The sequence below is a fragment of the Homalodisca vitripennis genome, chromosome 2 (assembly GCF_021130785.1).
Source record: "Homalodisca vitripennis isolate AUS2020 chromosome 2, UT_GWSS_2.1, whole genome shotgun sequence".
Classification (NCBI taxonomy): domain Eukaryota; kingdom Metazoa; phylum Arthropoda; class Insecta; order Hemiptera; family Cicadellidae; genus Homalodisca; species Homalodisca vitripennis.
The window spans coordinates 17,539,003-17,552,291 of NC_060208.1; the positions used below are offsets into that span (position 1 = coordinate 17,539,003).

General features: G+C 33.5%; 1 protein-coding gene across 1 annotated transcript in view; it reads right to left on the reverse strand.

The window, feature by feature from the left end:
* LOC124353608 (FAD synthase-like) overlaps positions 1-13,289 on the reverse strand; it is a 21,994-nt gene continuing 8,705 nt past the window's right edge. Inside the window, exons 4-7 of the mRNA XM_046803522.1 lie at positions 10,049-10,190; positions 8,807-8,928; positions 4,093-4,232; positions 1-2,865 (exon numbers count right to left, since the gene is read on the reverse strand). Of these exons, the coding sequence (XP_046659478.1) occupies positions 2,831-2,865; positions 4,093-4,232; positions 8,807-8,928; positions 10,049-10,190 (439 nt within the window). The 3' untranslated portion in view covers positions 1-2,830. The remainder of the gene's footprint in view (positions 2,866-4,092; positions 4,233-8,806; positions 8,929-10,048; positions 10,191-13,289) is intronic.

Genomic DNA, 13,289 nt, shown 5'->3' on the forward strand with positions numbered 1-13,289 from the left:
TCTCGTTTTCTGTGGTCGAAAAAGGTGTCAAATGGACACAGAATATTTCATCTTATTGTAACAAGATGACACAATCTTCGCAATTGTATATATATATAATCTTGTTCTCCCTTAATCAAAACTGTCATTAAGACCTAACTTTTTCCTCTTTTACTGAACAAAAAGAACTAGTCTATAAATTAAGTTAAAAAAAAAAGAAAAACAAGTAGCGATATAGAATTGTAAGGATGTATTTAATTCAAGAAGGAAAATTGGAATGAATTTGAAAACAAAATATACAAATGAATAGTTTTGTTATAAATATAATAACAGCATTGTTTTCATTGGAAATTGAATACATTTAATCACTTCAGAAAAAATATAAACAAATAAGTACATTAAAATGTTATCTAGTCCTAAACAGTTTTATTACAATACTGGCTGTTTAAAAACAACATAAGTACTTAAAAAATCAAAATCAACAAAATGAAAATATATTTTAAAACTATACAAGAACAATAATTAACCAATAACATCCATAAATTAACTATGGGTAATGAATTTAGAACTTCCTTAAACTATTTTAAAGGGAGACTAACAAATTGCACAACATAAAAAATACCTGAGGAAGAATCAATGATAAAATAAAGATATTTAAAAATTATCTAAAAAAACTAAATTAAGTACCAGCAGAACAATATTGTGCCTCTTAGCTGTAATAAAACTAAACACAGACAACATTTTATCACTGTAATTAAATTCAACAAAAGAAAATACATCCAATGCTCAGCATCATAATAAATTAATGTAATTAGAAAAGAATGCCAATATATTTTTAATGGTGATCAAAAAAGAACAATTACCAGTAATATGTTCACTGCGCCATGAGTTACCGTTAAGTCATAGGAAAATTTTAGTTCATAACCCTACAGGATTTCATCAAACTTACTCTGTTAGAACATCTATTTTTAACAGATTTTTACGATTTAATTGGGGATTGAAGTGGTATATTTTATAATTATTATTATAAAGTAATTACGTAAAATATTTACGTATGACCTATTTTGCTTACACAATTATTTCTCACTTCTTGATCACGCTTATTTTAGCTGCAATCATAGTCTGCTACGTTATTCCACCAGTCTCCTAGGTACAGGGTAGACCTTTTATATTTGTTATATTTTTGATATTTATTCAATATTGGTATAATTGAATATAAATAATTTACAACATGGGTCATGGATGACTCAAGACAATTAAAAAGAACACACTGTACACGGCGTCACTCCCTTATAGAACCAAATCTGGTAGTACCACCAATCACCTAGAGTGCTCTATCGTGAGGCAGACGCCAAAGCCATTGAGCCATCAGTGACCGACATCGTAATATGAGAAAAATAACCAAATTTGCAGTGAATGTGTTCTAATAAACCTAATATATTTATTTTTTTACTTGTGTTTTTATTAACACAACCTTCCTTTCTTTGGTTTGATCAAAGCACCGTCTAATTTACAAAAAGCAATGGTAGCATTCAGAGCTCTAGCAATGACTGCTAACCTCAATGATACAGGTTCGAGGCATTTTTTATCATTAAAGTGTAGTTTCACAGATGAAAACACAGCACGGCAGACAACGTCTACTGCTTCCGAGTCCAAACCATGAAACAACATCGGGTCAAAGCATTTTAAACACTCTGAATCTTGATTTCCATCTTCACACCAATTCAAAATTTGTTCACGAGATGTAACAGGTGGCATCCTTGCTTTACAATCCTTGGAACAAGACTCACTGAACATCTTTTTCACAAGAGCGTGTTCGAAGTATCCACCTGCATTTACAGTACAACAAATATCCTTGAAGCTGAACAGTAACATTTTCAAACAGTCTAAAACGCTATCTGCGTAGTCTTTGGTGAAAGTGGCACTGGGACCTTTTAGCACAAGGTGGGAAACATCTTGTAATGAAATCCAAAGCAAATCATTGATGTAACGGTAATCAACAACTAACACATTCTTAACTACAGTCTGTTCGAATAGAAATTTAATTGAATCATTACAAACTGCATGAATTGTAAATATTTTCTTATAATTCAACAAAAACAATGCTCTATCTTCGAGAACTAAATTTGTTACAAAAAGTACACTGTAGTTCAAACTAGCGGTAGAGTCCGTTTTAACTTTGAGAACTTCCAAAATATCCGTTTCTATGTCACCATTATCAGGGGTGGTATCCATCGAGTGATAATAGACTCTGAGGATACATTTTTGCCCAGAGTGTGGCAACCTATTTACACTTAATCCCTTAATCATGAACCCATCTTGGACACAAGATGAAGCAACAGGAAACGAATTGAACTTGAAACAAAGTGACGAAAATTGCGTAATGTACCTACATACTTCTGGAATACCATTTAATTTGGCAACCCATTCAAACACCAAGCGAGAAAGAACTGCTGACACCGTGGGTGCAAACCGGGTGGAGAAAAACGTCACTATAATATTAGATAAAACCTCACTGGTCAGTACGCATGTGCACTTTGTGGTAGACAAAACACTCAATCGAGTCTGTAAAACTGACAATTCTCTAATTAAAGTTTGAGAACTGCTCTTAAATATCACTTGTTTCAATAGAGCGTTAGTGAGAATCACGAAATTCTTGACACCATCTCCTATGATTTCGTGAAGTTCGGAGATCGATTGAAGGAGTAGCGAGAGGAACGGGTCTGAGGGAGGTGACGGAAAGGCTAAGTTCAGAATGTGAGCACCAGAGCGCGTGATTGTGGTGAGCGAGTGAGCGAGAACTGCTCGGCCATCAGGACCTGCTGCTCCGCCCACAAGCTGTGCCAGTTCTTCACTTGCTTGTAGAGACTTGTCCACCACCCACTTCTGTAACAACATATGACACACTTTACTAACTTAATCTAAGATATTCCTTTATTACGTACAATTAAATGATAATTTCTAGTATGGTGCTCAACATTATGTCTGCCTTCAAACCGAACATGCCTGACGATACACAGGAAGACGTTATGTATGACACAGATTGTTAAAATTTGAAAATGGTGTAAAATGTATACACTATTTTATAGTTTTTAATTGGACACACATTAACAGCTAATGATACCAATCACATGAAGTTTACATCAAACAAAACATAGTAAATTAAAAATCATTTTTATATGTACTGAAAACCAGACTATATAAGCAGGCAACCTTAATTTTTCACTGAAAAGGTCCATCTTTTGAGGAATTGTAAAATAGATACTATAATTGGGAGAACTTTATAAGTACAAGGCATTATAACGGGGTTTTGCTGTATGTAAGTTACTATATTCTTCACTTCAATAAGGAAAATTTTGGAAATCTATTGGAAGGTTTCTGTACTTAGTTTTCTTCCAAATATACATAATACAACCTGGCACTTTATGCATGATGGGAAAATGATGCTGGCACTAAAAGGACTTTAAACAAACATTTTTTTTAACAATTTTATTTTTTCATTTTAAATACCTACTTTTATTCATTTTTAAACAACTTTTAGCTGCCAAATGTGTTTACGTCTGACATAATTTAAAAACAAATTAAATTTAGAATAATCTCTTCATAGAGGCTTGCCGTCTACTATGATATCCCAGACTTCACGGCCATTTTTACTTCTTCGTCATCATTGAAGCGGATGCCACAGACGTGATTGTTTCAAAACTGTTTCACTTACATACTTTGCCTTCACTCATGGCATTAGTAATGTAAACTTCACAAATCTGCCAGTGAATGTCTGCAGCAGACCTGTGTTCTGTTGTCAAAATTCATATCACTAACTAAACCTCAAAAATGGCAGGCAATCCGAAAATCTTGAACAATTAAAAAATTCAAAACAAGGCCATACAAGTCAGTTACAGAGCTGCAACTGAGACCATGTTTCCCAACAAATACTTGCGTAACACATCCTATTGACGTTTTCATCAATTAATATTTTATATTTTGTAAATGGAGCACACAAGAATGTTTTCATTTATTTAATAAAGCGTACATCAATATTATGAAATCCTGTAATACAAATGTTGCATAAAATAATTCTGTAATGTGCACAACAATATTGACAGGTTCACAAACCTTGTTGTGAACGACCGTGCCTCTCCCCAGAATCATCTGTCAGCATCCACGCCGGCTGGTAATTTTCCTTACCACCCGGTTCCGTCAGACGCAAGCTGGGGTTGGGTTTTGTGTTGTCCTGGTTACCTAGAGATGTATATCTGCAACAGCAACACTTTCATTCAAAACAAATTCAATATTTTTAACTTCTAAGGGGTTATTAAAATACTAAGCATTATTGGGATATTTTACTCCTTGATAAAAAACGAGAGAGGACACAAAATTTGAAACTAATTCAATCTTTTTATATTGCATGTGAGTAATTAAGATGGCTATATATATCTTAGAATGACAAAACAAATTTTCATATTCCTTTAAAATAATACAAGCCTTCCATTAACCCTTTCAGGGCCAGGACCAAATATGAGATGTTGCAAAATTTTTTCACATATCATATCCCCTGTGACTAGTCAAAAGTGCCAGGCTAAAATTGGCGATTTTGCAGTCTCTAAGATTAAAATTTATAACTTTTCATAACAATTAGAGAATGACCTAAAAGTTGCAGCAAATTACTCGTATAGATATATACTATCAACAAGAAATATATAGATGTAGTTTTAAGTAATTTAAAATTTAAAAAAAAAATAGCGTTTTAATAGATTACATAAAAAAAATTTTATTTATTTTTTTTTTTTGTAAATAACTAAAAAAGGAAAAATAATTTTACTGTGGGAAGCTATTTTATTATATTGTACATTTAGAAAGGAACAACTATACAAAATTTTGTGTTATTTCTCTCATAAATAAATTTTTTATGACACATTTTGTATAAATACGCATAATTGTACTTCGCAACAAGTGATACAGCAACTGACTCTTACACTGCAAGAAACTTAAAATAAATATTCACATTATGGATGTACCGGTAAACAGATGATTGTAGGATCCATAAACAGTTTCAATACAGTTAAAAACACTATTTACCAAGAAATATTTACACAATTTTATTTGAAATTTATTTACACTTTTTCTATTTACAAATATGCTACTTACAAATTCACTCCCGTGAGATCGCAAATTGTCAGTCATTGTAACTACTACACACAATAGCTAAGCATGTAACTACTAACACTACTAATATTTACAACCACAAAATAAAATAATAAAGGAGAATCCAGCATACAATAGTACGATTACACTAAAGCATAAAGAATTAACAACAATAGATCGAGTCAGCTGATAATGTCACGTGACAATTACGAAATAAAAATGCATAGACCTCCAAAATAAAAATTATATTCATATTAATTATCTAAAAATATACCAGGGAATAAAAAAAAAACATAAAACTTTAATCATTTGACGTAGTATTTATTTAAGAAAACAACGAATATCAAGGCGGCAATATATTGCCGCCACAGATCGTGTCTGACAAGTGGCGGCAATATATTGCCGCCTGGCCCGGAAAGGGTTAAGATAAATATAAAATAATAATATATTTGCTTGGATGCTGTTAGAAAAATATTTTTTATGCCCTAACAACATCATATTGCGATTGAAAGAGTGACTTTTAAAAATAAAGTAAATTTAAAACTTGTTTATGAACTTGATTAACACACCAAATACAGAATCTAGTCGTAGGTTGGTCTTCCATTTTAAATTCAATACTGTTCCCTGCATTATTTGGTTTATTTCTAAACATCTTTGTATAACTCACCATCATTTGCGCAGTTGTAACAAATGTTCAAATTATTGCACAGCTGTTTAGTAACATGACTGACTGCTTAGTGACGTGACTTATTGATGCAGTGACGCAAGGTGAGTTGTGTTTTGTCGTTTAGTTTATTTGTGTTAGTTTTCGTAGTGATACAAATTTTTATTGAATTTTATGTAGTTTTTGTGTATACGTAAATATTTTAAATACCACAAGCATTAATATTTTTTTTTTATTTTGTTAGTACTAATACGTGTTCTTTCATTTTAGGTGAATAGTGTATTTTTTTAAATTGATAGAACATTAGGTAATGAAAACAAATATCTCTTCCACAATGTCACAATTTTTTTACTTTCTTTTTATTATATTTAATAATTTGTTCATAAACAGGTATATTTTTTAAATAAGCCTGTTCACCTGTTTTAATTTATATGTAATGTGTTAAGTTTAAACACTATCTTCATGGTTTACAATTCTTTTTAATCATTAAAAATGGCCATTATACTGAGCAAATCCATTGTTATTGGTCTAGAGTTCAATGTGTTACAGAATAATTCTTGGAGGCTGTGCCGGGATTTGTGAGAAGCTTGGTTTCAACAAGAGTGCTCCAGTTATCTGAGCATTTTCAAGATCAAATATTTTCACATCATTTTGAGTATTCTTCATCTTTAACTGTCTCAAAGACTTTTTGAACTCCAATTCCATAATTTTTTTCTGATAAAACGATCTAGGCTCGTTTGCCTTTTTCTCCACAGGTTTCTTCTTCTTCTTCTTGTAACCACGCATGAACATGTTACGTTTCCTGATATAAACACCACAAATGATGAGAACTCCTAGGGGTGCGAGAGAGGCAATCAGATTCGAGACCAGTTCGAATTCCGTGTCTCGCCCGATCGGTGTAGCAAATCCTGAGCTGTGGAAGATTCGACACTCGAAAATCTTTCCGGACAGGGAGAATTCCTCGTAGAATTCCAGGCACGTTTGGACAAAATGATAACCACACCCGAGAACGTTGGCGTACAGTGGCGCAAGAAATGTGACGTTTTCTTCTGTCCAATAGTGCACATTGATCTGCCGGCAAACAGTCGCAGGAGAGGAACAGCTCGCCTGACAGGATGTCCAACTGCGGGAACAGTTGGTAGCACCGCTCACAGTGGACAGTTGGTACACTTGGCAGACTGCATGGTGAGAAGGCAGGCCCAAGGTCAGCAGTAGAGGCCACGACACCACAACAAGGGACACCAACACAACAACTAACAGCAGAACTGCACATATCCCACACACTTGGCCCTCAACAGACTCCAGTTTCTTACCCATACTGAGTGCATACTGTATTATTTTCAATATTACTCTTAATTCATCTTTATTGCTCACCCTTCACCCACTTCCATGTACTTAAACACAAATACACCAACAACACAGCAAACAATGTAATGAGTCCTCACCACTGAAAAGAACAAATGAGTATCAGTTGCATGTGCAGTTGTACATAATAAAGTAGGCAGGTCTCATCAACTGAATTAATTGTTTAATAATTCATTAAGGTTGCCGTGGAAAGCCACACAACCATCTACAACATTACACCTCTGAAAGTAATGAAGTGGTAGTACGTATTTTTTTAAGTGGGTCTGTTACTTTTTTTGATTGGTTTAAGTAATGAATAAAAGATAACCAAGCTAAAATGTTGTTTAATGTTAAAATTTAAATCGTTCAGGTGAAAATTTGAGAAAACAAACTACTCCAATTTAAGGAATTTAATTGAAATTTAGTGCGTTCTAATGAACTTAAGGACTAGTTTAGTCTTGTTTTGATGTATTAAAATGGCTAGCATTTTTTAAACCTACCTTTGAAACAGAAATGTTTTAGCATGACATTTTTATGTAACTATCTATTATGTGTTTTTTTCATTTTTACTATTTTTTATATTTAAAAATACATACGGGTCTACTTAACTTTACATTTTAGATTTTTCACAAGGTAAACCATTCCCCTCCCCCTCTCTTGCAAGGAGGTGGAGAGATTCTACAGTGTGGTTCATATCTCTGTAATAATCTATGGATGTTAAATAGAAATTTCAGAATACATTAAATTAAAATTACAAGGTAACATAAAATTGAAAAAAAAAAAAATTGTAAATTCAACATTAAAATAAAGTAAGCAAGAATAATAATAATGTTCTTACAACATCCATTATCAATAAAACATTTTTACTAGTATAAACAAAACTATAATTTAGAACAAATTATTCTCAATTATAGGCTTAAGAACTAACATAACATGTTATGTATCATTATTTATTTTGTAGCATATAAAGTAAAGGAAACATATTGTGGTGGAAAAAAGGTTTATTTCTTGTTTTCATTAAAAATACTTGTTTTGAATAATATTCCCCCCCCCCCCTCCCATAGCTAAATGTGTCATAAACTGGAAAGTGACTGCCCATATGTTGTACATCTGTATCAGACATAACTAAAGACTAATATTAATCAAATTTCAGTACATTGATGATGAAAATTTGAATTGAAATATACATTTCTGACATCCTTGACAATTTTGATATTTTACAACTTTTACCCAATAATGTTAAAATTTCTATATTTTTTTATTAAATTCTCATTGTTTATAATTAATTTGAAGCTCTAAAAGGAGCCAAAAACAACCCTCTTAACAATGCTGAGTAAAATTCAATTAAAAACTGGAATTATATGGATTGAGTGGTTTTGATCATATTTTGTACATATACCTAATTTAAGTTTTGTAACTTTAAAAGTTTAAACGTTAAAAGTTCGAGTTTTTTTTAAACAAATAAATTATCTTAAACCTATAAAACGACAAAATCTCTGTATAAGAGATTTCACAAAAACAAAATCTACACCATGTCACTGTTAACAGAGCATAATTTATTTTGTATACAAAAATAATAGAGTAGTAGATTTCTATTTATTAAATGTTAAAAGAATCTTCCCTGTAAGTGCAGAACTTTTGAGATTTGTGTCATCTGAGAGTGACAAACAGACTCACCCCTGGTCATACAGAGAACAGTAGGGTACTGCTGTGCCTCTGAGGAAAGTCCAGACGTCACGGTAGCTCCAGTCAAGAATAGGGTTTATCCTCATCAGCTGGGTCCAGCCGGGATCTGTCATCTAAGAACGGACAGTGAGAATTACTTCAGAAATATGGTCCTTTTTGAGTTTTACATTGCTTTATACAAATCTTTAACTGTGTGTGTATAATGCTGAAAGTATGGTCTCAACCTTGTCGCTTTTACAGTTTAGTCACTTGCTGAAGAACTGGCTTCTTAACCACCCATTTTATTCCATGACTGAGTTTTACGGATGGCGACAATCACAGGAATTTTGATCCTCTAGAAGAAACATTTTTCACCATTCTATTTACTATTGTTATTGATAGTATATGTTGTTTTTTATTAATTTATGACGCAAATTCTGTACTTAAAGTTCATGAATAAAGCATGCTGACTTCTGACTTTAGTTTTATTACAAATGAAAGTAACGTTTTACTGATTTTGTTTTTATAGTGATTGGTAAATTTTTATAATTCAAAAACAAATATAATTTTTTAAATAAAAATTGCATCCAGAGATGTTTTGAACAACGTAATAAGAGAAAGAGAATTTCATTGTTTGATTTCTTCATTCGTGAAATACTTGACAACAACAGGTTGGACAATCATTAGCGTAACTTTAACAAATACTTAACTAATAATGATTCAAATAGCTATACTCAAGTAAATAAATACTATGCCTACATCACCCTCTACACAATTGTCTGCTTCAATGTGATACAAGAATCCATAATATATAAACCATAATCGGAATTGATCTTCCACTGAAAAACCGGTTTGAAGAATTCCCTATAACCTTATAAAGTTTATGATGCATTTCAGAAACCATCCTCAGTGGGTAACTCTTTACAAATTGCCTTCAAAATCTGATTTTCCTCAGCTAGTATTTTAGTTTGGCTGTGACCACTGTTGTCTGTATAAAATTTTTTTAATTAATTTAGATTGTGTCACTTCTCTTTTGAATTGAAGATACAAGTATATGTATCCGATGTTTATGAAATGTTCTTATAAACTTATCTCAATTTTAAGTATTATTTACACCTCAATTATAATAAGAAATCAGATATTTTGATCGACAAAAAAACCCAATGGTCAAAGCAACTGTCATAGGATAAAAACAACTGCACAGTACTTGTACTTTACTATCAACACCAATATTATTTCACAACAAAAAAGTACCTGAAAATCACTCAAGTTGGATGAGAAGGGATCGGTGCGTCGAGTGCCAAGAAATATCGCCTGGACGTTCGGATTTTGTTCCGCCAAGACTGCCAGCGCCGGCTTGATTGGTCCCGCCAATGTTGTCAGATGCAGCTTATATCTGGAAAAGTAATATTGTGAAACTAAATTTATACAGAAAATAAAATCTTCAGATACTTTTTTACTTTCTCCTCCATTTTTATATACAGAGAAAATATTGTGATGGTTCAAGAAATCAAATTTTGTTTTTAAGAGGAAATGTCCATTTTTGAAATGGCTGAGCCTTAGCACTTGAAAATATCAGCATGTGGAACATCAGCTGCTTTATCTAGTCAGCTCGTTACTGCACCGGGAAAACTGTCGCACGGACTACCTGATGGTTCCTACACTTTTTTCTTGACACGCTCGGCACCTGACAGATCGCTTTTCCGTTACCGGTTAATTTACATACATTTTTTTGTATTTGATTTCAAAATCACTTTAATTTGTATCTACAGTTTTTAAAGTTGAAACAAATTTTATTATACAATCATTGAATAAATGATTAAATAATGAATGAATAAATACAAGTTATTAAATTCTAAACCATGTAAGGAGATGTGTCCAATTTTACTTGCATTATTAATGTCAAACATCGTTAACTTCATTCACCATATAACAATAATTTTCCTGATCACTTTCTAAGATTATCCTGATTATATTTAAATATAAATCATGTTTAGTATTATAGTTAGGTATGAATATGATGTATTTATTAATTAAATGACATAACGCAGACATTATGTTTGGATATGCTCACTAACCTCTTAAGACACCAATGCTACAAATATCAGCTGGTGAAACATAGCGTGTTGCTGAGTTGGTTAAAAATATTCCCAATAGGGATCGGCATTGAACAGGTGTTTAAACTCAATGATAAAGAAATTTAAAAAGAAGTAAATCTATGAATTAGGAGGCCCAAATCTGGTTCCTTTGAAGCTGTAATAATGAGACTGGAAAGGTCTAGTGTATAGATCATACAAGCTCTAAGGAAAAGACAGACCTCTGTGATGTCGACTAGACGTTTCTCATTCATTTCAACGTGATGAAATGAAAAACGTAATAAATCTATATCTAATACATTCATTGGAACTGGATATTACATCTTCAGAGATAACTTTTTCAACTTCAATAATTTTATTTATTATTTAATTACAAGTTTTACTTTTGTAAAAAAAAGAACAATTACAATCCGTTTCCATTCATGAGTTCAGACTGGACAAATTGGCAGTCATATATGAGAGTTAACCTTCTTAAATCGAGGTAACATATTCTTATTTTGCCAACTGTATAGCATAAGAAATTTTTTTAATATTACATTTTTTAACATAAAAACTTTTTTTTTATTTTGACATTGTCAATTTACAACTTGTATGTAAATGAAAGTAACACAATATACAAGTCAAAATACATAAAAACTTTTCAATTAAAAACAAAGATATAGTTTTAATAAAAATTTGTAAAATTACTCCAGTGGGCCTATAAATAAAAACAGCATTATACGAACAGCCAAGATACCACAAAAGGTTAGTATAACATAATTAACATTTTGACTCTGGCAAATGTCCTAGTGCATTTGCTGTCTGTATAATTAGAATACAAGGTGTGTCCAAAAAGTATCCCACCTTGACGTCTGGCATGAATTGACGTTACTCAGCGGCAACGGCAATCTGGTCCCCTTCAAAGTACTCCCCTCCATAAGCCACTACCTTATTCCAACGCTCCTCCCACTTCTGGGAACACTCCTTAAATTAATTTTGCGAAATGGCTAACAGGTCCTTCGTCCCATTTTGTTTTATTTGTTCAACATCGTCAAATCTTTTTCTTTTTAAAGGAATTTTTAATCGGAAACAGCCAAAAGTCACAAGGAGCTATGTCAGGACTGTAGGGAGGCTGTCGTAGTTGGTTGATGTCGTGTTTGACCAAAAAACGCTGAATAAGAAGATTTGAGGAATGAGCTGGCGCGTTGTCGTGCAGGATCCAGTCACGGCTTATCTACAATTCAGGTCTTTTCTTTCGCACTGCATCTCGTAGCCGCCTTAGGACCTCAAGATAATACTCCTTATTCCCTATCTGGCCTCTTGGAGCATATTTGTGATGAACAACGCCGTCCTGGTAAAAAAAAACTGTCAGCATTGTCTTAACATTGCTTCGACTTTGTCTTGCCTTTTTCGGCCATTACTCTTTGCGAGTTTTTCACTGTGAAGATTGAGCCTTTTATTTCAGGGTCGTAGCCATAAACCCATGACTCATCACCAGTAATAACTTTTTTAAATAGCCCTGGGTCACTTTTTATCAAATCCAGATTGTCCTGTGAAATTTCAAGTCGACAGTTCTTTTGGTCTTCTGTCAGCAGCCGAGGAACAAATTTTGCTGAAACACAGTTCATTTTTAAATCTTCGTGTAAAATGTTACAAACTGACGATTTTGGTATTCCTAAATCTTCTTCCAGCTCTCGGACAGTCAATCAATGGTTTTCATTAATTGCTGCACTAACACGTTCAACATTTTCAGCGTTTCTGGCCGTTGAAGACCTGCCAGATGGGTCATCACTCTCCACTGATATGCAGCCATTTTTAAACCATGTATTGCCCATAGATACGTCACCATAAACTTTCTGTATCATAGTAATCGTCTCTGGTGTTGAATGGCCAAGTTTTTGGCAAAATTCAATGCAAATGCGCTGCTCAACACATTCAGTCATATTGAAATGCGACGCACACACACAGCAGTACTGTACGGAACAGAGCGCTGTGACTTACTGAGTAAACGGATCGTATTCAATACCTAATATGGAAAGGAGTAGGCTCGCCCCTCCCCTCCAATAACCGGTTCGAGCCAGTCGGTTACGCCGCGGCCGCCTACTGGTCAGCGGTCGGATACTTTTTGGACAGACCTCGTACTTATCATCACTCAGAATAGAGCTGCACTAAGGCAGTTAACCGTTTGTTGGGTTCCTGGTCATGAGGGGATTCTTGGGAACGAAAGAGCTGATGCCCTGGCCAACCAGGGCTCAGCAACAATTATGACGGGCCCTCAACCGTTCTGCGGTGTTTCAAGGTGTGAATCCTCTAGGGTTGTCTCGAAATGGATTCGCGCGGAGCATGGGAGAAGGTGGAGGTTGCATCCGGGTTTGAGAGTGAGTAGAATGGTATTACAGTCACCTTCCTCCAAGGTGGCT